Below are 25808 nucleotides of genomic sequence, written 5' to 3'. Positions count from 1 at the left end.
TCGTAGAAATAAAAAGAGAATGAACTGCAGGGCTATAGTATGTCTTGAAACATGGTTCTCGCAACAATGATGAGATTTGACTAAACAAGTATGGCTGACCTCGAGAAATGAGTTAATTGCTGAATTAATGGCAATAGAAACTAGGAGATCGATATTGATATAGTAGAACGAAGTTGGAAAGGAGCTATAAGCCAAGGAAAATAACTCAGAGAGGACATATAGATTGAGATAAAATGAGATAGTAAGGCATTGCCTAAATTGATACATAGGGATAAACTATGACAAGTGATAGTTGAAGGAAGTAACAGTATGATTAAGACAAGAGTAAGACAAGAGTACAAAGGGAAAAAAATTGTGACGGATATGAAGTGTTAATAAGATAGCTTGTGAGACATTAAGGACAAGACTAGCTAAGAAGGGTAAGTAACCTATAGTAAGAATCGTGAAGAAAGTCAAGCGGTATTATACTATGGGTCTGAATGCGAACAAGGTACCAGGTGAACATAACAAAACCATTATTAGAATAAGCAAAACTTAGTAAGGAATTAACTAGAAGGTATGATGTGGTCCATGTAAATGGAATGTAAAGATAGGTGTGGAACGAAAAAGCAAGCTATGGAACAAATAAAGAAGATTTATCAAGTTCCATAAGGAAAGTTTCGAATAAAGGTTATATGATGACGAAAAGGATGGCTAGTGCAAGGAAATAAAGGGTAATATGGAATTCCTTACGCCCAACCAAAAATGGAAATGAGTTGAAGGAATAATATAGAAGTTCTAATAGAGGCACTCAAGATAGATGCGATTAATTAAGTATAAGTACCGAACAAAAAGGGAGATAGACAGTTACGAATTGAAGGTATAGTATGATGAAAGAGTAATAAGATAAGGCCCCTATTGCAACGAAGTTAATATGGTTTAAAGCAGGATTAGAAGGGAGCCTGAAGCGCATGACAAAGATGAAAGTTCAGAAGGCATAATGAAGTTAATATACGTGACTCCACTCTAATGATTAGTGGTATCTACTGGAATAAAGTTAGTATAATGACGAAGCTCGAAACATGAGTCATTAAAGTATAAGTACAGTCGAGTGGGGAATGTGCACCAATTATGAGCCCTCGCTAATTACTGATTAGGATGAATGGAATGTGGCTTTGAGTGCACTACTACATTACGGATACTACTCGAGTATCAATTATTAGATGAGATTCGATTCGAGATATTCCAAATATTACAGCACCCTACGATTGTGCTAGGGTTTCCTAGAAAGGCAACCTAACATGGGGATAATTTAACAGAAGATGTAGATATGGTGCAACCCATTAAATATGTTGGAATAGAATCATTCGTGTGTAAATAGATGAAGATATACGGAGAATGACATAGGTACACCCTAAAAGGGGGGAAATGGACAAAAGAAGTACAAGCGTAAAAGAAAATCAACTGATGCTATCGCATGTAAATGGGGACGCTTAAACGTCAAATGAGACCCCATAAGGGATGGACGTGATCATACCCAAACTGATGCACTGGATTCCGTCAAAACTCCGCAGTTAAGCGTGCTCGAATAAGAGTAGTACTGAGATGGGTGACCCCTTGGGAAGTGAGAAAGAGAACAAAATAAGTACGACAAAAAGAGATTATAAAAGCGGGTTAGTACAACGACACATATAGAACAGAGTAAGCCAAGAGCAGAAAAGATTATGACTGAAATACAACGCACCTCGTGAAAATGGCACAAGCATAGTGGTGCAGCTTATGAATATTGGCATACTAAGAGTGAGGTCAAATGATTACTCGATTAAAGAAAGTCAGTAATAACAATGTGATTGCCATATTTAGAATCTATTCAGGAAAAGTGTAAGATGGTTCGAGGCAGAACTATTCAGATATAATCGGTATTAAGGACAAGAACCATAGTGGAGCCTTGACCTCGACTAAATGAGGTAAGCCGCTAGTATAGCAACACTAAAGCATTTTCTAAATGGCTCTACATACCTACACACGTTTGTGTAAGAATTACAGTGTAATGTGTGGTAATAAAACTGGAAGGAAGATCTGAGTAAAAGAGAAAGATAGCATACCTAAGGTATTACAAGTTAGATTAAGAGGAGTTGTACAATAGCTTAAGTTAAAAGAAGCATCAGCAGTCTGATAGCCTATCTCAGGGAATGGAAACCCCGACTCAGAGGTGGAAAGCAGTCAATATGTATTATAGTACGAGCTGACCTCGCATTCTAAGGAACTGGGAGTTCATACGGGCTATGGTAGATGGGCTGACAGAATCAACCTGTTCCCCTCCAGTTAGAAAGGCATATTCAGCTGAGGGTTCTGCGAAATGACATAGTAGGGAAACAATAAGATTTCACGGAGTCCCCACATATATTATCTCAGATAGAAAAGTTTAATTTACAGCTAACTGCTGGAAATCATTTCGAAAGGGATTGAGGAACCCAGATGAATCTTAGTATGACATTTTGCCCTTCCATTAAGGGACAGACCCAGATATGATCTACTAAATTATTGATGAAGTAAAGCTTATTCCGGAACAAGATATCAATTAGCAGCCTAAAGTCAGCAAGAAGGGGATACATTAATCCTTCGCAGGGCATTTTTAGAATAGATAAAGCTTCCTATGAGTGAGACCTACCATCCGATTTGAAACAATACATTCAGTTTTCACAGATCAATGCTCCGTAAGAATGGGAACGACGCTCCCAGAATATTTCCCGTGGAGGAGGTCCACGTAATAGGGAGTTATCCTACGAGGGGCTACCTATCTCCATTCGGGATCAGCAGATTAAACGGGTTGCGAACTAAGGACATAACTTCCGTCAAGGTACTATGGCGGAATAATAATCGTGAAGACATAAACTGGGAGGTTGAAAAGGACATGAAACACAAGTGTCCATACCTATTCCCGATGTCTACGGATAGCCCCAATCTTGGAACTCGTATATTAATTTTTTGGACGAAAATGTATGCCATTCCAGTAGAAAGGCATCTCCCTATTATCCGTATAAAGTCTTAAGGAAAGTTTTATTCAACATTCGGAGACGAATGTTCTAAAGGGGGAAGGATGTTACACCCCGCACTCATGAGCTTGGAACGTCTTCTTAAGTTCCTTAGACACTATCATGTGAGCTGGATAAGCTACGACACTATCAAACAACTCTAAGGAAAGAAGATTGTGATACCTCACGAGAAGGGAGGTCGGAGATAGAGTCATAAGAATCCGGAAAGAGTTGGAGGCTAAGAAATAAGTCGTAGGACTCGATTTACCTACGTAAGACACTAAGTTAAGAGTCTTATACACTTAAGTTGCTTAAGGATATACCAAGCTTACGTAGTGCGGATTACATGAGCTCTTAAAGTAAGACGAGATTACGAACCCGCGAGGAAGAGAAAAAGACGACGCGTGGCAGCCAATGGAGGAGCGACACATGGCAGCACCTCAAGCAAGCAGGTGATGCACCTACTTAGGGTCAAGTAGGTGATGCAGCTGCTTGGGGGAGGTGGACCCCGCTGCCACGTGGCAGCCTCTAATTGGCAGCATGACACAGTGGCCAATCATGGCTTGACAAGTGTCATCCTTAGGGGCTGACACGTGTCACCCCTTGGGACCACCCATATAAATGATATATATCTCAAACTTCAGCTTGTTCACCAAAATTTCCAGCAGCAACGTGAACAAACAAAACCCTAAAGCTAAGGAGAGAAAATTGTGACGGCTTTGGGAGAAAAATAAGGTAAGTCCCGATTTCGTTCCGTAAATTAATTATATAGCGTATACCAAAATGATATGGAAGTATTATTAGTATAAAATTAGAGTTTGGTGCAGCAAAAAACGGACAGCAAGCAGCCACGACGTTACAGCACGCTGAAAAAAAGTTCCGAGGCACGATTTTGGCGAGTTCTAGCCAATTTCGGAAAAGGTAATTTCTTCCCCTCTAATTTGAAGTTTATGATGTTAAATTAGGGTGTATTAAACACCTTAGGGTCTGCTGGAAGTTGGGTAAAAGGGTTGAAAAGTTTGGCGTTCGAAATTAACGAATTTAGAATAGCTATAGTTAAGTTGTTGTAGAAATAAGGTGTTGTGCGTGTGGGGGCTGCTGCTGGTTGTGTTGTGGCGTGTTGCAGGGTCTAAAAGTTCTCTAAATGAGGTGTGGGAGCTTCTGGTTACAGCCACATGACCCTCCGCTTTGCAATTAAAGAATTCGCGAAAGAAAGATTAAAAACTCTAGTTTTGGTATCTTAGTTTCGAGTGAATTGTTGGGGGTTTATATTGTGTAATTTTGGTCATAATATGTATATGTATGGGCTTCTGGTTGAATTGTTGGTTGGATGCAGGTGCTAAGGACATGGTTGGGAATTCGTATAGGGCACATTATAGGGGAGGTGCTGCCCGATTTTCGTTAACATCCTAACTAGTTAAGGAACTAGCCGAGAAGGTGAGCGAAGGGATGAATGTTATGAATACTCGTGGGTAGTCTATGTTGCTGAAAAGTCCAAGGTTGTTAATACTTACATTACTTCCATGTTAAATAGGTTTCGAGGCCAACGATGTGGACGTGATTAAGAGAAGTCCATACAAGGTATGTGAAGCTTTCCTTTGGCGTGTTTTTGGAATAGATATGTAGAACTATTCTTCTTTTCTTTTGGCATGTCTTAGATATAAGTTATGAATGATATGTATACGATATTTGGGATTCAATCCATTCGTAAAGCCCTGAGTATGAGTCGAGACTCTTGTTTACTTCTTGATATTAGAACTTCTGTAATAGCTGAGTCATTGCCTTTTAGTCTTCTATGTGATGAAAATTAGTATATGTAAAGCCTATTTCTTCTTTCCTTTGGAATGGCTTAATTTTAAGTTAAATGGTATATGATATAGGTTTAGAGGTAATTCCATTTATGAGCTCTGATTGTAACTCGTGACTTGTAGTCACTCCTGAACATTAAGAGTCTGAAAGTAGTCAAACTACTACTCTCGAGCCTGCTATATAATGAATAGAAAGTAGAGGTACCAGCTCCTCTTTTTAGAGGCTCTGAAATGATAAATGTCGTTGATTGCATGAGTTGAGTCTTTGACTAGATAAATTGTGTTTCTGATTGCATAGACTATATTTCTGATTGCATGAATTATGTGGCATTATTTTGATGCATGTTTGTGATCCCTGAAGCCCCAACTGATATAAGCCCTAATGACATCTAAAGGGATACCTCGGATAATTACTCCCCCAGTCTTCAGATGACGGTTCACTTGACTGTTTCATCGAGTCTTAGATAATGACTTAGTTGCATATGGTTTCTCACTACTCTACTCGTGCATACTGTAACCCATCCTTCCTCGAGTCCCATGATGGGCCGGGATATGTTATCGTGCACAGTGTTACTGCTTCTTTCACCGCGTCCCGGGCCGGATGTGTATAGTTCCACCCACGAGGAGACGATGCCGTACGTGAGGTGTGATATATGTTATATGTTATGACGATACGATTATTCACCGAGTCCCGAGCCGGCTGTAATATGATAGTATATGTGGTGAAATAAGAAAGGAACACCGAGTCCCTCCTTAGAGGGATGGGTACATATGTATATGTGGGTTGTTTGTGAGTTAGTTTCGATGTTGCCTATCCAATATGTTGTGAATTTATTTATTATAGCAGCCTTATCGGCTCGCGTGCCCTTTCATGATATGATACAAATGAAAGAGGCTACATGTACATGAAAAAGTTTTAAACTATTGGAGTTTTTGTATATAGTATCACATCACACACGGTTCAACTTAAGTGTAGTTGATAAATATGCATGAGAGGGTTAAGGTCGGAACCCAGTTGCGGCCTACGGGGTTGGATCGTGACAGGGAATATCTCTTTAGCTTCTCTAGAGCTACCATGTGATCCATGACGTTATCAAATAATCCTAAGGAAGGAAGGATGAGGCCATCCCAAAATTTGCATAAGCTAGCTCTATGTGAGTAGTGATGGTTGGAAATAGGTTTGGAAGGATTTGAAAGGGGTTGGAGGATAAGTAGTGAGTCGTGGTGATCAACCTACTTGCGTAAGCTACCGACTTGGATGTCTTACATAATTAAGCTACTTGAGTAAATATCGAGCTTAAGTAGCAAGGATTACGTAGGTTCTTAAAGTGAGATGAGATTACGAACCTATGAAAAAGAGTAAGTAGGTGATGCACCTACTTAGAAAGTAGGCCCCACTAAGCCACGTGGCAGCAACTGGTTGGGGCATGGAGGGGACGAACCTATAGGAGCTAGACAAATGTCACCCTTAGGGTTGGACATGCGTAGGGGTTGGACACATGTCACCCTTAGGGGATGACACGTTTCACTCTTAAATGAGGTGTATATAAGCCTAAATAATGACTAGGAACTTCATTGTTCATCTTTTTCTTCACTTAGACTTAGAAAGAAAATAAGAAAGAAAGAGAGTGTTAAGCCATGACAAGTTCGGCCATGGATAAGGTAAGGAAAAACTTCGGGTCTTGCTTCGTAAATTAATTCTCTAAGGTAATCTCAACCCATTGGAAGGTGATTAACAATGTAAATCAATCATTGGGGCAGCAAGAAAGTTCAACGGGAATCTACAACTTTCAGCAAGATTTGGAAGCTTGTTTGTTAAGATATGGATTAATTCCATTTTCATATGTTTGAGTAAGGGTTTAAACATGCTACGGATATGTAAATATGAACGGGAAACATGAAATTATGCATGTTACTACTGAAGGGTGTGGGAAACCGTGTAGGGGCTATTTTGAAGCCATTCTAGTTGGCTTAAAATTTAACTAGTGTCGTCGTTATTATAGTATTGTATTTAAAGGTAAATTGTTCATGTTGAAGGGATGGAAATGTGCCTAAAAATGAGTATAGTTGCTGACGTTGCAGCTACGTGGTGCTCCTTTCCATGTGGTTGCGATTTCATGAAATAAAGGCTGAAAATTATATTTTAAGGTCATGGTTTTGAGTGGGCTGTTTGGAACTTGTTTTGAATAGTATTGAAGTAGTTTATTATATATGGATGGTGGTTTTTGTTGTTGGTATGGCAGCATTAATTGGAGGTTAATTGGAAGTTCGGATAGGCCGAGTTATAAAGGAGATGTTGCCCGATTTCCGTTAATTTCTTAACTAATCGATATACTAGTCGAGAAGCATGAACGAGGAAATGATTCCTATAGATAATTGGTTGTAGATTTGAAAGCTGAAAAGTCAAAGGTTATTAATAATAATGTTACTGTCATGATCCAACCCCGTAGGCCGCGACGGGTGTCCACGTTAGATACTCACGTATACCCCTGTCGCATTTTTACGTATTGGCATAACTTGTACCCCGAGGGGTCATTACTTATCATACCTATTATTTAAGCAACATAACACATAAGCTGGGGCTACCATAGCATGTGGGGTTGTCCCATGATATACATGTACGCGAGTCGATAAGGCCGCCACGAAAATGGGAATGGCCTAAACATAAATCATACAGACACGATCGAGCACACGTATAAATACAACCCACTTCCATGTCTATAGACGTCTAAGAGTATTAATAACAACATATGGTGGGACAAGGTCCCTGCCGTACCCCTGAATATATAAATATATACATAGAAGGTCTAGTACCCAAAAGCTTGGCTCCGATTCAATATAGCTTCTCCCAAACTTGCTGAGTAGAACCCTAAGCTGGTGGATCACCAAAACATACGTCTGTACCTACGGGTATGAAATGCAACCCCCCCCCCAAGAAAGGGGGGTCAGTAGGATACATGTACTAAGTATATAAAGTCTAACATAGCATAAATGAGCTTTCAACTGAAATAGGGATGCCGGCAATAAATATAACAGTTAACGAATCACTATACCTGCACTATGTGAAATGAGGACGTATATCTTCCCCACATACCGTACCAAGCCCGTAGTGGGACTCGGGGTTACAAATGTATCACTATGTTTTCATATGCATGCCTATATACTATATTCGGCCCTTCAGTGAGGGACTCAGTGAAGCTGCCATTTCATCGTGTATCATGCCCGACCTTTCATGGGATGCGATGAATAATCATTTCATCATATATCATGACCGGCCCTTCATGGGACACGGTGAATAAGCATTTCATCATTTATCATGCCCGGCCCTTCATAGGACGCGGTGAATAAGCATTTCATCATTTATCATGCCCGGTCATTTATGGAACGCTGTGAATAAGTATTAGAAGCATATGTGAGTGGATTAGTGAATAACCATATGCGAATAAATTTATCATTAATGGCTCAACGAAACGGTCAAATGAACCGTCACTTGGAAACTAGGGTAGGAATCATCTCTAGTACCCTCTAGATGCCATTAGGGACTATGTCAACTAAGGCCTCAACTTCATAGTCATACGTTACTATAGTATGAACCATCTTATAGAAGTTCGAGTATTGGCTATCTCAGAGCCTTTTAAACAAAGGAGCTTTTTCAAACTAATCACTATTTAATCGTATAGAAGACTTGAGGAATAGGAGCTTAACTCCTTTAAGAGTCTTAATAGCTACAAGTGAACCAGAAACATGTATCAAGGAACTTCCCAACAACTTATGGAATCGAGGACATTTGTTATTGTAGGTTCCTTAGGAATAAGAGCTTATATCTCCACTTACTATTCAACACATAAAAGACTCAAGAGTAGTGGCTCGACCGCCTTTAGAGTTTTAGCATTCAGACGTGGATAAGAGTCATGAGTCGCGCTCGAAGCTTATGAATAGAGTTACCCCAAGCTTCATATAAACATTATTCATAACCTATATCTAGGACATGCCAAAAAGAAAAGGGATGGGCTTTACATACATTTGTAACATGTCAAACCAAGGGAGAGATAGGCCTTACATACTTAGTACTTTCCTTCATACAGAAGACTTGAGAGGCAATATCTTACTTATTGTAGGAGTTCTAACATCAAGAAATAGGTCAGAGGCATGAACTATTCTCGAAGCTTTATGAATGGAATTATCTTTAGAGCACATATTACATTCCACTTATAGCTAAGATATGCCAAAAGAAAGAAAGTGATAAACTTTACATACCTCGTATCGATTGCTTTTAACCCGGCTTGTCTCGTCACCCTCCGAACCTATTTAACACGAAAGTAATACTAATATAAATAATATTTAACTTTCCAGCTTCTAAATCCACAACCAAGTACCCATAGGAATCAATCCCTTATTTGCCTTTCTCGACTAGTCTCGACTAGCCTATTAGTTAGTTAAGAAGTTAACGGAATTTAGACAGCATCTCCTTTATAACTAGCCTTATCCAAACTTCCAATTAACCTCCAAACCTTAGCAGCCATATTAACCACAACAACCAGCAGCCAATACACACTTACACCACTTCAATATTACACAAAACAAGTCCCAAACAATTCTCCCAAAATCACGATACCAAAATAAGGCTTTTAATTATTAATCCGTAAAATCACTAACCACGTGGAATGAAGGGTTAGGTGGATGCAACCAGAAGCACCCACACCTCTTTTAACCCATGTTCCAGCCCTGCAACATGCAATTAAACCACCACCAACCTACAGTACCATAACAATAACACACTACTCGACTTCAACTTAACTATGATGGCCTTAGTTTAGTTTGTTTCCAACATCAAGCATCTTTGTGAAATTTTTATAGTTCCAGCCACGTATAAGATGTGTAATACACTCCATAACAACACCATAAACTCCAAATTGAAAGGAAAACCCTTACCTTACCCAAAATTGGCCAAAGTTTGCCAAAATTTACCTCGGAAGTTCTTCCAGCGCGGCTAAAACATCATGGCTACTTGTTACCCTTTTGATGATGCTAAAAATAGAAAATTTACATTATTAACACCTTAATATCATGTCCAAAACCTTACCAAAATGTGGGAGAAGAGAACCAAGTCATACCTTGCTAAAACTTGTCTCAGAAGTTTTCTTAACACGCTGAAAATTAATAGACTATTTGTATCTCTTCCTTGCTGCCCCAAAATGAGATTTTACACTATTAAACACTATCATGTAGTTGTGGGATACCTTGAATAATTATTTAACGAAACGAAATCGGAGGGCTTGCCTTGCTTGACCAAATCTGTAGCTCTCTCTCCATGTTCTCTAAGTTTTTCTCCAATTTTTCTAAGTATAAAGATGATGAAAATAAGACCCTTAGTCATAAGATGACTAATATATAACCTTCCTTAGAGGGTGACATGTGGCAGCCCCTAAGGGTGATACATGTCAAGCCCTTAGGCTGCCGCATCATCTCATGCAACCAATCCCAAGCCGCCACGTGGCAGGTGAGGTCCACCCCAAGCAGGTGAGTCACCTACTTGGTCCAAGTAGGTGCGTCACCTACTTGTCACCTGCTTGCTTCATTTTCGTGGGTTTGTAATCTCGTCTTACTTTAAGAGCCTATATATTTCTTCTACTTAAGCTCAATGTATACTCAAGTAGCTTAATTATGTAAGATGTCCAAGTCGGTGGCGTACGTGAGTAAGTCTAGTCCTACGACCCATTACTTGGCCTCCAACTCCTTCCAGATTCTTATAACCCTATTTCCAATCTTCCCTATTATTAGGGTATCTCATTCTCCACTTCTTAGAGTTATAACCCGTTATAGATTATTTGACTCACATGATGACTTCTAAGAACTTACGAGCCTCCCCAGAAATTTAAGAAGCTTAAGAAGCGTTCTAAGGTACCAAAATACGGGGTGTAACATCCTTCCTCCCTTTAGAACATTCGTCCTCGAATGTGAACTAAAACCTTCCTTCGGATCTTATACCGACTATATGGAGAGTTCCTATATAACATTGTTATAACATATACTTTCATCGAGTAATCAATATCAGAGTTCCAAAGGTTAGGATTACTTGTAGACGTAGGGAATAGGTATAGATACTTGTGTTTCATTTCCTCTTTCATTTCCTGAGGGGTCACCCATCTTAGTACTACTCTCGCCTAAGCACGCTTAACTTCAGAGTTCTGATGGGATTCGGTGTGTTAATGCTGGTATGATCGCATCCATCCCTTATGGGATCTCGTTTGAAGTTTAAGCATTCCCATTTACATATGATAGCGTCAGATGATTTTCTCTTACGCTTGTACTTCTTTTATCCACTTTCCCCCTTTTAGGGTGTACCCATGTCATCCTCTATTTATTCTCAACTATTCACATGCAAATGATTCTATTCCAACATATTTAACATGTTGCACCATGTCTACACCTGCTGTTAGATCATCCATACTTTAGGTTGCCCCTATAAGAAACCCTAGCACAACCATAGAGTGCTTAGTATTATCGATAGATAGTATATAATTTAGTCCAAGTACTGTACTCGAGTCATACAACTTAATGTAGTAGTTTAGCCGAAGCCACATTTCATTTATCCCAAACAGTATGTCACTAGTGCTTATAATCATGTCCGATTCTCCATTTGGGGGCACTTATACTCTGATGACATGTGTTTCATGTTTTGTTATCACCCCTTTTTTTTCCAAAGGATACCACTTATTCCTTTGATAATTTTGGAGTGCCTCAGTTGTTTTGCAATTTCTATTCCCTATTCTCGAGAGATCCCACTATTTTCAAGGTGGAGGTACATATACACAATACCCCTATCTGCTTTATGAGCTTCCATTCTTATCGTTATCGTGGATATGATCTTTCAAGATATATTACAACATTATATCTCATTTTCTTTCTATTTCCAAAAAAAATTGGCAGAGTTTCCTCTATATTCCTTACTATCCCAAACCTGCACTCAGGAAATACCAATAATTCCTCACAGGGACAATATATATTTATTCATATCACAGCCACACAGGGCTTTCAATATCATTAATCGTATGAAAATAATGGACTTACCTCATATGTCCAACTCAAACTGCATTTGTTACACCTACCTGTCTACTTTCCTTTCACCTTTTAACCCTACATGTCAATCGTATTTCCATACCTCACCTGACATATCTCCTTTGTGCCTTTGCTTACCTGTGTGCCCTGTAACCTCCAATATCGTCAGTTACTTTCTTTTAACGATGTTGTCCTTCTACTGAAATCACAAGTTAGTATGAGGAATTTCATTCCCTATGACTCAGTTCTATCGCACGATCTTAGATATGAAAGAAAGGTAACATCCTAAATATTCTGTAGCCTCCTGTTTATAGATCTGGTGAACAACACACTGATAAACAAAACTCTACTAGACACGGTCTGTGGACACTTTCAAGGACGAACTGCTCTGATACCACTTTTGTCATGACCCAAACTCGTAGGCTGCAATGGGTGTCCAAGCTAGACACTCGCGTACACCTATGCCACATGGTTACGTATTGGCACAACCTGTCCCTCGAGGGGTCATTATTTATCACACCTATTATTTAGGCTATATAACGCATAAGCCGGTGAGGCTACTATAACATGTGGGGTTGTCCCATGATATACATGTACGCGAGTCGATAAGGCCGCCACGAAAATGGGAATGGCCTAAACATAAATCATACAGACACGATCGAGCACACGTATAAATACAACCCACTTCTATGTCTATAGACCTCTAAGAGTATTAATAACAACATATGGTGGGACAAGGCCCCTGCCATACCCCTGAATATATAAATATATACATAGAAGGTCTAGTACCCAAAAGCTTGGCTCCGATTCAATATAGCTTCTCCCAAACTTGCTGAGTAGAACCCTAAGCTGGTGGATCACCAAAACGTACGTCTGTACCTATGGGTATGAAATGCAGCCCCCCCCCAAGAAAGGTCCTATTGAATGGGAAGCCTTCAAACTTGCTTTCCTTGATCTTTTTTTTTCATCTTGAGCTAAGCAAAGGTAAAGTGTTGGAGTTCATTAATCTTCGACAAGGCAATATAGGAATGAGGGACTATGCCCTTAAGTTTACTAAGTTATCCAAGTATGCTCCTTCATTGGTTATCGATCCATGTGCCCGAATGTGTCACGACCCAAGCCTAAGGCCTAGACGTGACATAGTGAATGAGACACCTGGAGGTACCTCACCCAAGCCTCTTAGCATTCATTAAGCATTTCATTGGTAATGATAAATAAATCAAGCCGAAAACAAAAGGGATGTAGGGAGTAAGGGGCTTCACATTTAATAAGAGTCAAAGATAACATAACATCTTTTTCTATGTCCAACCATACCTTCTACATTAAAGACTTGGAGGGGGCTAAGACATGTCTCTAGCTCACCCTCAAAATAATCGTCAAGAAATTCCTAATAAAAGTCTTAATATTCTATATAACATAAGCTTAGAATAAAAATGATATTGTTCCCGAAACATGGGAACTCACCACAAGCAATCTTCAAACTAATCCGAGCTAGCCACGTGGAGGAGGTCAAAGAGCGACGTCGGTTCCTACATGGTGATATCATGTAGGCAAAAGTATGTGTTAGTATTTTGAATATACTAAATATATCAGTATGCTATGAAATGAAGGACATATGAGAGACATGAGTAAGCAATATGCATAAGTGAAAGCATGCATTAGACATCATCATATGAAGCCTTAAAATATTCATTTTGTGGGGAAGTGACCATAACCAACATTTAAGACCATGTGAGCTATTAAATGGAATCCAACATAACCTTATACATTGGCACGGAGAGACTACTTATCGGGTAGAACTTCGTCAACTTTGATCATTTCTTTAACTTTGACTTTAAGGGCTAATTGTGGATCCACTAGCCTAAATAGCCTACAAGGGCTCCTATATTGGTGCATAGTTAATGCAACATGAAACTTTACTTAAGGATCCCTTAGGTCAAGTCTCCATCTACATGTTATATTCGGTGCGTGGTCAATCCCACGGAATAACATATATATATCATAATAACATAAGCATTTTATAAATTTAGATATCAAATCATCATCGGTGAAATAGCTCATTAAAATATTTCATTTGATTCAACTATGTGAGAATTGTCCTTTCACATTGAATCCTTTCTTTGGCTAAAAGCCCTTTTATCATCATTCAATCATTTCACAAGACTCCCTTAAACATAGGTATTTACTTCATAAACTTCCATTTGGAGTCAAAACTTTCAATTCAAATTCATTTCAACATAAGAAGACTAGGTGAGTTCATTTCGTATAACTTTCAAACACATTTAATGCATGAGAGTGATGGAAATGCATCATATGAAATATCTTAAAACAACCTACCATATACACTTTAAAACTACCTTCCAAACCTTCATATAAGAACCTTGATAAACCATCCATTTCATGTAATTAAGAATCAACATAAGTCAATATAGGTAAATAAACTTCAATTATTCAAGAATCTATGCATTTGGAATCGTAGTATGAAAATCCATAAAAACTCATCACTTGAAATTGAGAGTCAATATACATATTTATCAATAGGAGTAAATAAACTTAAAATATACCATAATCTATGCATTTGGAACCATCATGTAAAAGCCCATATGATTTCATCATTTAAAATTTAAATACTAAATTAAGAAAACATTTGGCCTCCATGGGTGGAAGAACCCATGGATGAAAACCCACATACCTTAGTGAGAAACTTGAAGAAATCTTGATTTTTGGCCCTAAATGGGAAGCTTGAATCCTTTAAGTTTGAGAGAAAAATTAGAGGGGATGATTTGAGAGAGAGGAGGATGAAGTTTAGGGTTTTGAGAGGTGAAAGACTGTAAAAATGACCCCAAAACGTGTCTAAGTTCGTATATATTTGTTTAGGTAATTGTCCAAGATGTTCTTCATAAAAAAAATCTGGAAAACGGGCTTCAAACCCTACAAGCGCGATAGTGGCATGCCGCATCACAGGCCAAACTACTGCAGCTAGTTTTGGGCGCTCTGCTGACACGCCGCTCCAAGCCAACAAACTGCTACAGTGGTAGTCTTTGGTAAAATGATCATAACTTTTGACTCTAAACTCGGAATAAGGCGAACTTGATGGCGTTGGAAAGAGCATTCAAAGATCTTTAATTTTATAGGTCATAGAACACCTAATTTCTTATATAATAGGAGATATGGGTGTTTGAAGTTGACCCTATTTTGAACTCATACGAAAACTTAGCTGATAGAAATTCTTTAGACTTGGCTTGGTGTTAGAGATCCCTTATGACCCTAAAACACATCTAATACATTTTAAATACTTAAAAATTGATACTAACTCATATGTAAAATTAGAATTCGATGAGTTCAAGCCTATAGCCTTTGAAGAATGGTTCGAGTCTTGGCATAGAAATTTTTGAGGTGTTACAGAAAGGTTTTTCTCACCTAATCAAGAATTCATAAGAATTGAAAGGTTTTCTCATTCTTGTATGAATCAATCATGTTAATGAGATACTCTTATGACTATTTTTATGATGCCTTTCCTAATAATGTTAATGACTATGTTTTCATGATTTATGACTTTCCGTTGGGATAATGACTAAACATCGAGAGGAGTTTAAGGTGGGGTTCGGTCTGGAAGCTCAAGTAGCAACCCAATGTAATCCTAGTAGCAACCTTTAGTCCCTAACTACGTTGCCTCCATATGTTCTTTTGCCAATATGACCTAGCTAGTGGATCCACAAATAACTCAATGTTAAAGAATGTTCTCACGGAGTCTACCTTGACAAAATAGCCCCTCTCTTCTCTATGTGGGAGTTAAATCGAATTCCATGTTATAGCTTGCATGGTCTTATATGTCCTATCCCACACCAAGATATATGAAATGAGATAAGTTTTTATGATATTTATGATGCATTGACCACATGATTATGATATTAAAATATTTTCAAGTTTTACTCATATTTTTACGATATTGGTCATGCATCTCATGTTCATATTGTTTATGGCATATTTTCATTGTTCATTCATTCTTCTCACATATTTAGTGGATTTTATGTACTAACGCATAGTTTTACCTATATTTTATCATAATGTAGGGACCGATGATCACACATATCCTATTAGTGGCTAGTGTTGAGCATTACTTTCTCATTGTTGGTGAGTCCCCATGTTCTGAAGACAAGATATTTATCTTTTCATCATTTTATGATTTTATCTTTTAGTTTTGGGTGAGCTAAAAACTTGTCTTATGCTCCCATCTAGATTAGTAGAGATATGTTGGATGTTCATTGAGTCTATGTTGTCTTTCCATTTGAGACTTATTTTCTTTTATTAAAACTATCCATATTGAGATTTTACTTCCATTTTAGCTTTATTGTTTTATCTACCTTATGAATGCTCATGAATGATATGGTAAAAATCTTGGTTGGAGTCCCTCGAGATTTCAATCGCCATGTCATGCCTAAAATCTAATTTGGGTCGTGACACTAATCCACGCATTACTAATTCTTACATTACTAAGCTTTGTGTTATTAATCTTTGTACCAAACAATCCCTCTTTGTCTATCTCTATATAATATTATAAATAGAAGATGAAAAGTCATTAAAAAGATACTTAACACTTGATTGAAAGAATAACAAAGCTCTCATTTCTTATTTACTTGATTGCTTTATATTTTTTAGTTTTTTTTTTGATAATTATATTTTTTAGTTTACTTTTACAACAACGATCAACTTGTTCCCATTAGTCCCTTTACAATACATTTTGAATCTTTGATTCTCCGTTTCGTAATTTGTTTTCCAAATAATATCTTCCCCCATAAACCCTCAAACGATTCTCCTCCTTTTCGTCACCCCCCTTCTGACTACAATGAATCTCTCAACCCTCGGCCTGGAGCCTAGCCTACTCTCTTCTCCGGCGGATTCCTACCGGAGCAGGGCGCTGGGTTTGAGTGGGGCTTACAATTGTAGGCTACTTCAGGTGCATCAAAGGAAGAGAACTTCTTCTTCCTCATTTATTTCTTGTCCAGCAAAGCCTGTTGCTCAGTCATCAGCGGCGCTGAAGGAGGTGAACGAGTCAGGACTGAGTCGTATTGAGTCACTGAGTCAGGTATCTGGCGTGTTGGGTTGCCAATGGGGCGACGAAGGAAAAGGAAAGCTCGTTGATATTTTGGCCAAGCATTTCGATATTGTTGCTCGTTGTCAGGTACTTTCTATATTTACACATCAATTTTTCGTTAATCTGATTTCCTGTCTTGTTTTTGACACTATTTAATAGTCTTGGTTTTATGGAATTTCTAGCTAAATAGCGTAGTCAATTTATTTTAATTTGGAAAATGAGATAAATGGTTCCTTTGTCGTCTGAAAATGTAGTGTGACGGCAGCCAGCACCTGTCACCATCCTTGAGCTTTATATATGAGTTGAATAGTACTCACTTTGGCCATGAGAATTTTCACTTTATTTTTTTTAAAGTGTTTGGTTATAAATCCCAAATCCAACTTGGACTTGGATTCCAATAATTTTGGAAAGTGCTCCAAAGCTGTTTTCCAACTTCATTGTCATAAACTCTTAAGTGAAGTGCTCTCTTCTCTCCTTTGCAAAAAATATAACCAAACACAACTCCATCCTCAACTCCAATTTCATAAATTTCAAATAAAGTGAAAATATTTGGAATCTATGGCCAAACACCTAGTAAGTTTGCCTTCAACACCTACTTACTTCAGTTTGTTTCACAGGTTTATTGATGCCTTATCACTGTGTATTGTCAGTCATAAACAATTGCTCACTGTTACTTTTAGTACGGCTTCGTCTATCCACTTCATGCACATTTTTTGATTTTGTAGATTTTCGGAAAATTGTTTGTTCGAATGGTCATTGAGATGTTTCAGCATGATAGGCTTTCTTGATTGGGTCCTGCAAATACTGATGGAAATTGACCTTTTTTGGACATTGGTGGAGCAGTTAAACTTTTCTCTTGTGCTGCCTATTATATTACAATATCATGCAAACACCTCCTTATTTTATATTATGAAGTAAAAAATTGATAATTTTTGTTGGATATTTTTTCGAATTCTATGTTGAGGGTTTGCCTTTTGTACTGTTATATTTATTGAATAACTGCACAAGGCACAGGTAATCATCTATTTTGGTTTGGAACTCATTACTACATTCTTTTTGTGCCATCATTTAATCTTGTTTTCTCTTGCTTGGGGAAATGGAGGTTTTCTCAGCACCAAAAAACAAAGTTAAAGCAGGCAAAGATTAGTTTGTCTTACTGGATTTTTCTTCTTCAGTTAGTGATCAAAAGGAACAGATTCCTACGATAATCTAGTTTATGGTTGGTTGAGGCTCCAAGATGCGATGAGCCACCCCTTTTCCCCTCACCCCGAGATAGGAAGTAAAGAATAAATGGTATAGATTGTTTGGTTCTACTCTCAGCTCTTTTTGATTTCTGGCAGGGTGGAGCCAATGCTGGGCACACTATTTATAATTCAGAGGGAAAGAAATTTGCTTTGCACCTTGTTCCTTCAGGTATTCTCAATGAGGAAACTGTATGTGTTATTGGTAATGGAGTTGTGGTGCATCTACCAGGATTATTTAAAGAAATTGATGGTCTTGAATCTAATGGAGTCTCTTGTCAAGGAAGGATCTTGGTATCTGATCGTGCTCACTTACTATTTGATTTTCACCAAGTAATAGATGGGCTTAGAGAAGCTGAGTTGGCTAAATCCTTTATTGGCACCACCAAGAGAGGCATTGGGCCTTGCTATTCAAGCAAGGTTGTTCGAAATGGCATAAGAGTAAGTGATTTAAGGCATATGGATACTTTTCCTCAGAAGCTTGATCTTTTGCTATCAGATGCAGCTTCAAGGTTCAAAGGTTTTAATTATGGCCCTGACATGCTCAGGGAAGAAGTGGAACGCTACAAGAAATTTGCTGAGAGGTTGGAACCCTTTATCACAGATACTGTACACTTCATGAATGATGCTGTATCTCAGAAAAAGAAGATTTTGGTTGAAGGTGGTCAAGCGACTATGTTGGACATAGATTTTGGAACATACCCTTTTGTGACATCCTCCAGTCCATCAGCCGGTGGAATCTGCACAGGTCTTGGCATTGCTCCCCGAGTTGTTGGTGATCTCATCGGTGTGGTTAGGGAACTTACTCTGTTTCTCTAGTATCAGAGAGTGAAGTATTCTAGTTCTGTTCAGTTTTTTCAGAAAGTCTAGCTAATATTGTGAGATAAAAAGTGATAAGAATCACGGTAGGGATCAAATAACTTGTAAATAAAATTCAAAAGCTAAAGAATAGTCGAGAAATGTGTGGAAGCTAAAAAGAAATATAAAGATACAAAAATAAACTGAAAGATCAAAAACTTCAAGATAAGTCTATTCTTCACCTGACTCCTACCAACAACAATTAGCCAACAAGCAACTAATCACCTTTGGCAGAGAATTAATCTAAGAGATAGATTATGTATCCCTACCCCTTGTAGAGAAAACAAGAACAACAATAAGTCGAAACTTACCACCTTTCTTGAAAACCTTGAAGCAATTAAACTTACCACCTTTAAGATAAATCTTGAAGTTTGAAGAATAAATCTGAGAATAGACAATGCAAAAAGTTGACGGAAAAGTCCTCTCGCTGTTATTGATAGTAATCTGAAATGTTTAAGAAAAACAAAGAGATGACACCTTTATATATGTATAGGGGCCACAAAATTTATACCCCTCAAAGACAAGGAAATAAAATCCTAATCTATTTTCGATAAACTAATCCAACTATTCTAGGAAAAGGAAAAGGAAAAGGAAAAAATCATAACAACCTAGAAAAAAAAATAAGTAAATCTTTCCATAACTAACTAGGATAAAATATGAAAAAATCATAACCACCAAGATTTGTAGTAACCGAGGACTTGAACCAAGCTGTAAGAAGTGGTGGACTTGAACCACAATTGCAAATGGCGGTGGACTTGAACCGCAATTGTAATGCCGAAGGATAGGCGTGAACCACGCCTGGTAGAGTGAATTGGGGACTTGAACCACGAATAGAGGTGAATTAGCTAGAAATAGGATCAACTGCCAACCGAGCGTCACGAGGAGTACCCCCAAATCTATTGCCATCAATAAATCACTCCAGCCCGAACCATATCCAACCAGAATCAACGAGTAGCTTCCAAACCAAGAATCAGGTACACCAGAACCAACGAAAATTAGGGAATTATGTATATGAGGTTCCAAGAGTGATGTTACTCCCTAGCTAGGGCCTAGACTATCAAACTCGAGTCTTCTCTATCAGTCTACAGGGAACTAAGACGTCCGAAGCGACGTCAGAGAGATTTCAGGGCCTAACGGCTTCAAAAGTATGCAAGTCTATGGCAATCACTAGTCTAAGCCTAGACTAAGGCCAAACATGCTTTCAACAATAAGCACAAGCCATAAACAGGCACACCACAAGGTATGAATGATCAACAATAACAATTGACATGCTTTAACAACCCGAAATACCCAAAATATAGCTTAAGACATGGATTCTAGGAATTCGATGAAGTTTCCCAAATCTCCACAACTTTTCGCGGACTTGAACCGAACCAATCCGGATGACTGAAACTTTATCCAAAATTGATAGTTGTAAAGGACTTGAACTGAAATGAAGATGAAGGAATCAAAAGACTTGAACCCAGATTTAGGGTAATCGAGGACTTGAACCAAGGCTAAGGATAGTCGTGGATTTGAACCACGTATAAATATGACCAAGGACTTGAACCAAGATGAAAGTAGTTTTGGACTTGAACCAAGTGGTAAGGAGCAGGGGACTTGAAGCACGACTGCAATTGGCGGTGGACTTGAACCACAACTGTAATACCGAGGCATGTACTTGAACCATGCTTGGTGGAGTGAGTTGGAGACTTGAACCACGAATAGAGGCGAATCAGCTAGAAATAGGATCAACTGCCAACCTAGCGTCATGGGGAGTACCCTCCAAATCAAGTGCCAGCAATAAATCACTTTAGCTCAAATCATATCCAATCAGAATCGACAAGTAGCTTTCAAACCAAGAATCAGGTACACCGGAACCGACGGAAATCAGAGAATTATGAATATGAGGTTCCAAGAGTGGAGTTACTGCCTAACTAAGGCCTAGACTATCAGACTCAAGTCTGCTATATTAGTCTACAGTGAGCTAAGCTGTCCGAAGCGACATCGGAGAGATTTCAAGGCCTAACAGCTTCAATAGTATGCAAGTCTATGGCAATCACTAGTCTAAGCGTAGACTAAGGCCAAACATGCTTTCAACAATAAACACAAGCCATATAAAGGCACAACACAAGGTATAAATGATCAACAATAACAACCGACATGCTTTAACAACCCGAAATACTTGAAATATAGCCTAAGGCATGGATTCTAGGAATTTAACATGATAAACTCCCAAACACCCCCAAATCCACACAATTCAACATACAATTACTTAGTCAGCTCAGTCTCAGGAGAGGGAAGTCGTAGCCTACTTGTAGGTGGACCATGCGCTTTCCAAGTCATGTTGCCGGAGCTTTTTTCTTTCGATACGGCCTTGGAACGCTATCACACTATCAACAATAGAATCACAACGTCAATACGATCGTTGACACTAAAATTACCAAAATTGGAGACGGACCAATTTCGGAGTCAAAAATAAAAATGTGGGACCCGCACTAGTAATTTCAGGATTGGCTCGGTGAAAAGGTTCAATTTACCTCTCCGAACTTGTGTTCCAAAATGGAGTACAATTCGGGGCTCGGAACAGCGGAAACAAGAACATGCAAGAATTCACAATTTAAGCTCAAAAATCAACAATGGCAGTAGGTTATAGCACGATTTTGCCTCAAATGAAGCCTCCCCGCTAACTCTTGAACACTCCTATTTGATTTCCCAACAATTACCCACACTTTAGTCTTTGAATCACCCAATTTCGCCAAAAAACGAGAGAGAAAATAATCTAGAGGGTCATTACAATGACTAGGGGTCGCTATAGGAACGCTTTAAGGACCAAAACCGGTACCCAGGGGAGAGCTTCATGGGGTGCAAGTTTCGCACAGTTTGGGTACCTGAATTGGTCTGAAAGTGAACTGATTTATGCCTCCTTCAAAGGCTGGTTTCACCCCACTCTAACTCATATTATGGACCTCAATTAGGTTCATAAAATAGTTATATGCCTTGGGCAAAAGATCATCTTTGTCTTGCCTTTTTTTTCCAAAACTAGACATTTCTTTCTTCGCAATTGAACCCCAATTAGCTTCTTTAGACGTTTCTTTGTTTGAGATGTTATCATAGGCCTTTTAGAACTTCCAAAACTTCATCCAAACCTATAACATACTTCCATGGATGCTGTCATTCCCCTCCTCTTGAAGAAAATTCATCCTCGAATTTAAACCATGCAAAATAAGGTGGACAAGCATTAGTAAAGTGCATCCACTATTCATAAACAAAGATGGTAGGAATAAAACAAGATAATGACCGTATGTCCACTTAATCCAATTAAGCCTAATATGTATAAATACTCCCTTAAAAAGTATATGGACATCATCATCCCAACAAAATTTACACCTACTCATTTAAGTACAACAAAAATCTCTCTTAGATGTGTTTAACATATGACATAAGCTAGATGAAACCAGTGTATTGAAGAGATAATTATGCAAATCCATCTTTCTAAAAATAAAATCTCTTGACCCTATATGGATATCATGCCAATCCTCAAACAAATCTAACTATAGTTTAAGTAAAGTTCTTTTGGCATAAATTAACAAGAAATCATCAAAAGTAGAACATGGATTAATAGCGAATTGGACACTAGTGTCAAATAGTTTGCTTCCCCTTTGTCCTTGCAACCTTCGTTCTTGAAATTCTTTTCTTGCTCACGAACTTTCATCTCTTCATCAAGTAGTAATGGAGATTCAAAAGACAATAAATCACAACCACTCTCTACTTGACTGAAACCTCCAACAAATCATGAATCACATCTGAAGAGATCATGTGAATCATAAAGCTCATGTTCTTCCTCATCAAACAAAAGTGGGGTGTCATAGTAAGAGTCTTCAGAAACATCAACACTAGGTTGAGAATTACTAGGCATGGACTCTAAATAAACAAGTAAATCACAATCTTCCTCTAGTGGTGGTTCACAATTTGTCCACCTCCAAGAGTTCCTTTTCTTTCACTATCCCCAATTTTAGGATTATCAACATAAGAGACATCAGCAACAAGAGAATCACCATCCACGAACTCAATACTATGAACACAAATATGATCTTCTATCACTTCACATGCACTACTAGATCCTTCTGCCACACATTTTTGTTTTACACAAGATGTTTTGACATGGCCCACTTTATCACACTCAGAACATTGTAGTTCTCTATAGAGAAAGCAAGAATGTGGTGCAAATATGTCACTTAGTTCTTCACCGTTAAACATCTTTAAAAGAAAGAACAACAAGGTAGTGTAAAAAGAACTTCACTTCTCTGCCTTTTTAACTCACAAAATTCGTCTATTACCCTCAAATATTCTCACCACTCATCTTTTTCCACTCAAAGCATCTCTTGATTGGTGATCTTTAGATTTATAGATAAACCTAAGCCACAACCTCAAAGGATAATTTTTTTTTTTTTTTAGAATGGTAAACTTTACATAGGTATACTACAACAGTGTAGCCCCCCATCACAAAAGTTGTCACTTTACAAAATCCTAATATATCCAATTACAACCAATCAATTGCATTAAAAACATCTTCAGTGTTGTCTATAACTACTTGTTTACACCAAAAATAGTAAAGTCCTAAACAGTCTGTCTTGATCTTATGTATATTGCTTTTTTTGCCTTCAAAATATCTCTGATTCCTCTTTCCATATAGACCACCATATACATGTAGGGACCATCTTCCATATCTCCTCCTCCTTCCCTGCATTGTCATTTCTATTCCAGCTTCTTAGCACTTCTTTGATTCTCCCTGGTTTCACCCACCTGATCTTCCAGCACAAGAGACTAAATATTGTGCTGCACATATAACATACATTGAACTTTGGAAACAGTTCACCATGCTATTGCAATTAGAGTATAAAGACGGTGTATATTAACTGATATATTTCTTGCAGGTTAAGGCATACACTACTAGAGTTGGTTCTGGTCCTTTCCCAACAGAAATCTTGGGTAAAGGTGGTGACCTTCTTCGATTTGCCGGGCAGGAGTTTGGCACGACGACTGGTCGCCCCCGTCGTTGTGGCTGGCTAGACATAGTTGCACTGAGATATTGCTGTCAGATAAATGGATTTGCTTCTTTGAACCTAACAAAGCTTGACGTGTTGTCAGATCTTTCAGAAATTCAGTTGGGTGTTTCCTACAGACTGCCAGATGGTACACCAGTTGAATCATTTCCTTCTGATCTTCGTCTACTTGATCAAATCAAGGTGAAGTTGCTTTTCATTTTTTAGATAGAGACGGTGAGCATGTTTTCTTTTATGCTGAACCAGCCTTTGGATGAACATCGTTCCACTTCTTAGGAGATGTTAATAATCTTACTATTTTATTAGTTTTTATGTGGCTGAAGATTTGAACCACATATAGGCTTATTGGAATATCTCAACTCTTTTCCCTTTATTTCCTAGTCTTTCGAAGCTAAGTTCATTCATTTAGGTTTAACATGAATGTTGTGGTGTAACAAATTTACGTTTTAAACTTAATTTACTTGTGGAATATGTTTCTTACCTGACTATACTATGAAAGTTTCTTTGCTTGATTCCACTGAGAAAAAGGAAGGACCACGAGGCTTCTAGATCTTAATTCTATTTTATCCACTTTTTCCTTGTCGTCTTCTCCATTTTATCATGATTTGTTGACAATCTTGGCTATTTAAATACATATACTTTAATAATCTTTGTTCTCACATCCTTTATATAGCATAAGCATGGTTTCTTAATTCCTGTTACCATTTTACTTTCTCTCACCCTGTATCTTCTGTTAATATCTTCACTTCAAATCATTCAACCAGGTGGAATATGAAGTCTTGCCTGGCTGGCAGACTGATATTTCTTCTATCAGAAATTATTCAGAATTACCTAAGGCTGCCCGTGATTACGTAGAAAGGATAGAAGAACTTGTTGGATTACCTATCCATTACATTGGTATTGGGCCTGGTCGTGACGCTCTCATCTACAAGTGATCTCAGTGAATTGGTCATATTGTCATGATCTTATTCTTCAATGTGCTGGTAGAAGTAATGCCCTTCTGTGTGGCAGAACTTTTGCTAACCTCTGGATTATCTATTTAGAATGACCTCGATGAAATTTTCATCTTCAAAGCTATATTTCATTTCTCTCCTTCCCCCTGTATGCGATGCTCCTGAAGGGGTATGCAGCTGAAAATTTGCCACCTGCTTGCCTGGAGAGATGTTTAAACTGGCGGCTTACTCAACAAAACAAATGGTGTTCCAGTTTTCGTCCTTCATATTTTTGAATGTTCCCTACGATTTCTCCTTCATGGTTGCCCAGTTATTTAGAAGTATACTTTCTTGTTCACTTACCGGTGATGTTAAGGTGGGGGTGACTGATGTCATTTGAGCCAAGATTAAGAGCTCATTTGGATTAGCTTATAAGTTGTTTTCAGCTGTTTTGAGTGTTTGACTGGTTAAATTAAAGTCATTTTTAGCCTGTTTGGATTGACTTATTTTTAAGCAATTTATAAGTTGAAAACTGCTTATAAATTTTTTTAAAAAAAGTAGGTGCAGACTAATTTTTTTTACGACTTATAAGCTGTTTTTAACTAATTGAGTTTGTTTGACTTAGTTTATTTAAAATAGCTTATAAGCTGAAAACAATTAATTATAAGCAGTTTATTTTAAGCTTATCCAAATAGACTCTAAACCTTTGCGATTCTAACTTTTGCTGTCTGATTCTTGTACGTAATAGTGATCCTT

General features: G+C 38.1%; 1 protein-coding gene across 1 annotated transcript; it reads left to right on the top strand.

Moving 5' to 3' along the window:
- Positions 1 to 16670: 16670 nt before the first annotated feature.
- LOC129870000 (adenylosuccinate synthetase, chloroplastic-like) lies at positions 16671 to 25370 on the top strand. The gene is made up of 4 exons (XM_055944559.1): positions 16671 to 17063; positions 18317 to 19009; positions 23992 to 24303; positions 24885 to 25370. Exons 1-4 carry the CDS (start codon positions 16728 to 16730, stop codon positions 25053 to 25055), a joined length of 1512 nt encoding a protein of 503 aa, XP_055800534.1. The 5' UTR covers positions 16671 to 16727; the 3' UTR covers positions 25056 to 25370.
- The last annotated feature ends 438 nt before the right edge of the window (positions 25371 to 25808 follow it).

The sequence above is a fragment of the Solanum dulcamara genome, chromosome 10 (genome assembly GCF_947179165.1).
Source record: "Solanum dulcamara chromosome 10, daSolDulc1.2, whole genome shotgun sequence".
Taxonomy (NCBI): domain Eukaryota; kingdom Viridiplantae; phylum Streptophyta; class Magnoliopsida; order Solanales; family Solanaceae; genus Solanum; species Solanum dulcamara.
This window is presented reverse-complemented; position numbering and strand designations above follow the sequence as displayed.

Excerpts from the sequence above, each read along its gene's own strand:
- LOC129870000 (XM_055944559.1), top strand. The coding sequence starts at position 16,728 with ATGAATCTCTCAACCCTCGGCCTGGAGCCTAGCCTACTCTCTTCTCCG. Across the intron at positions 19,010-23,991 it reads TTGGTGATCTCATCGGTGTG|GTTAAGGCATACACTACTAG; the intron begins GTTAGGGAACTT and ends TATTTCTTGCAG. Across the intron at positions 24,304-24,884 it reads GTCTACTTGATCAAATCAAG|GTGGAATATGAAGTCTTGCC; the intron begins GTGAAGTTGCTT and ends TCATTCAACCAG.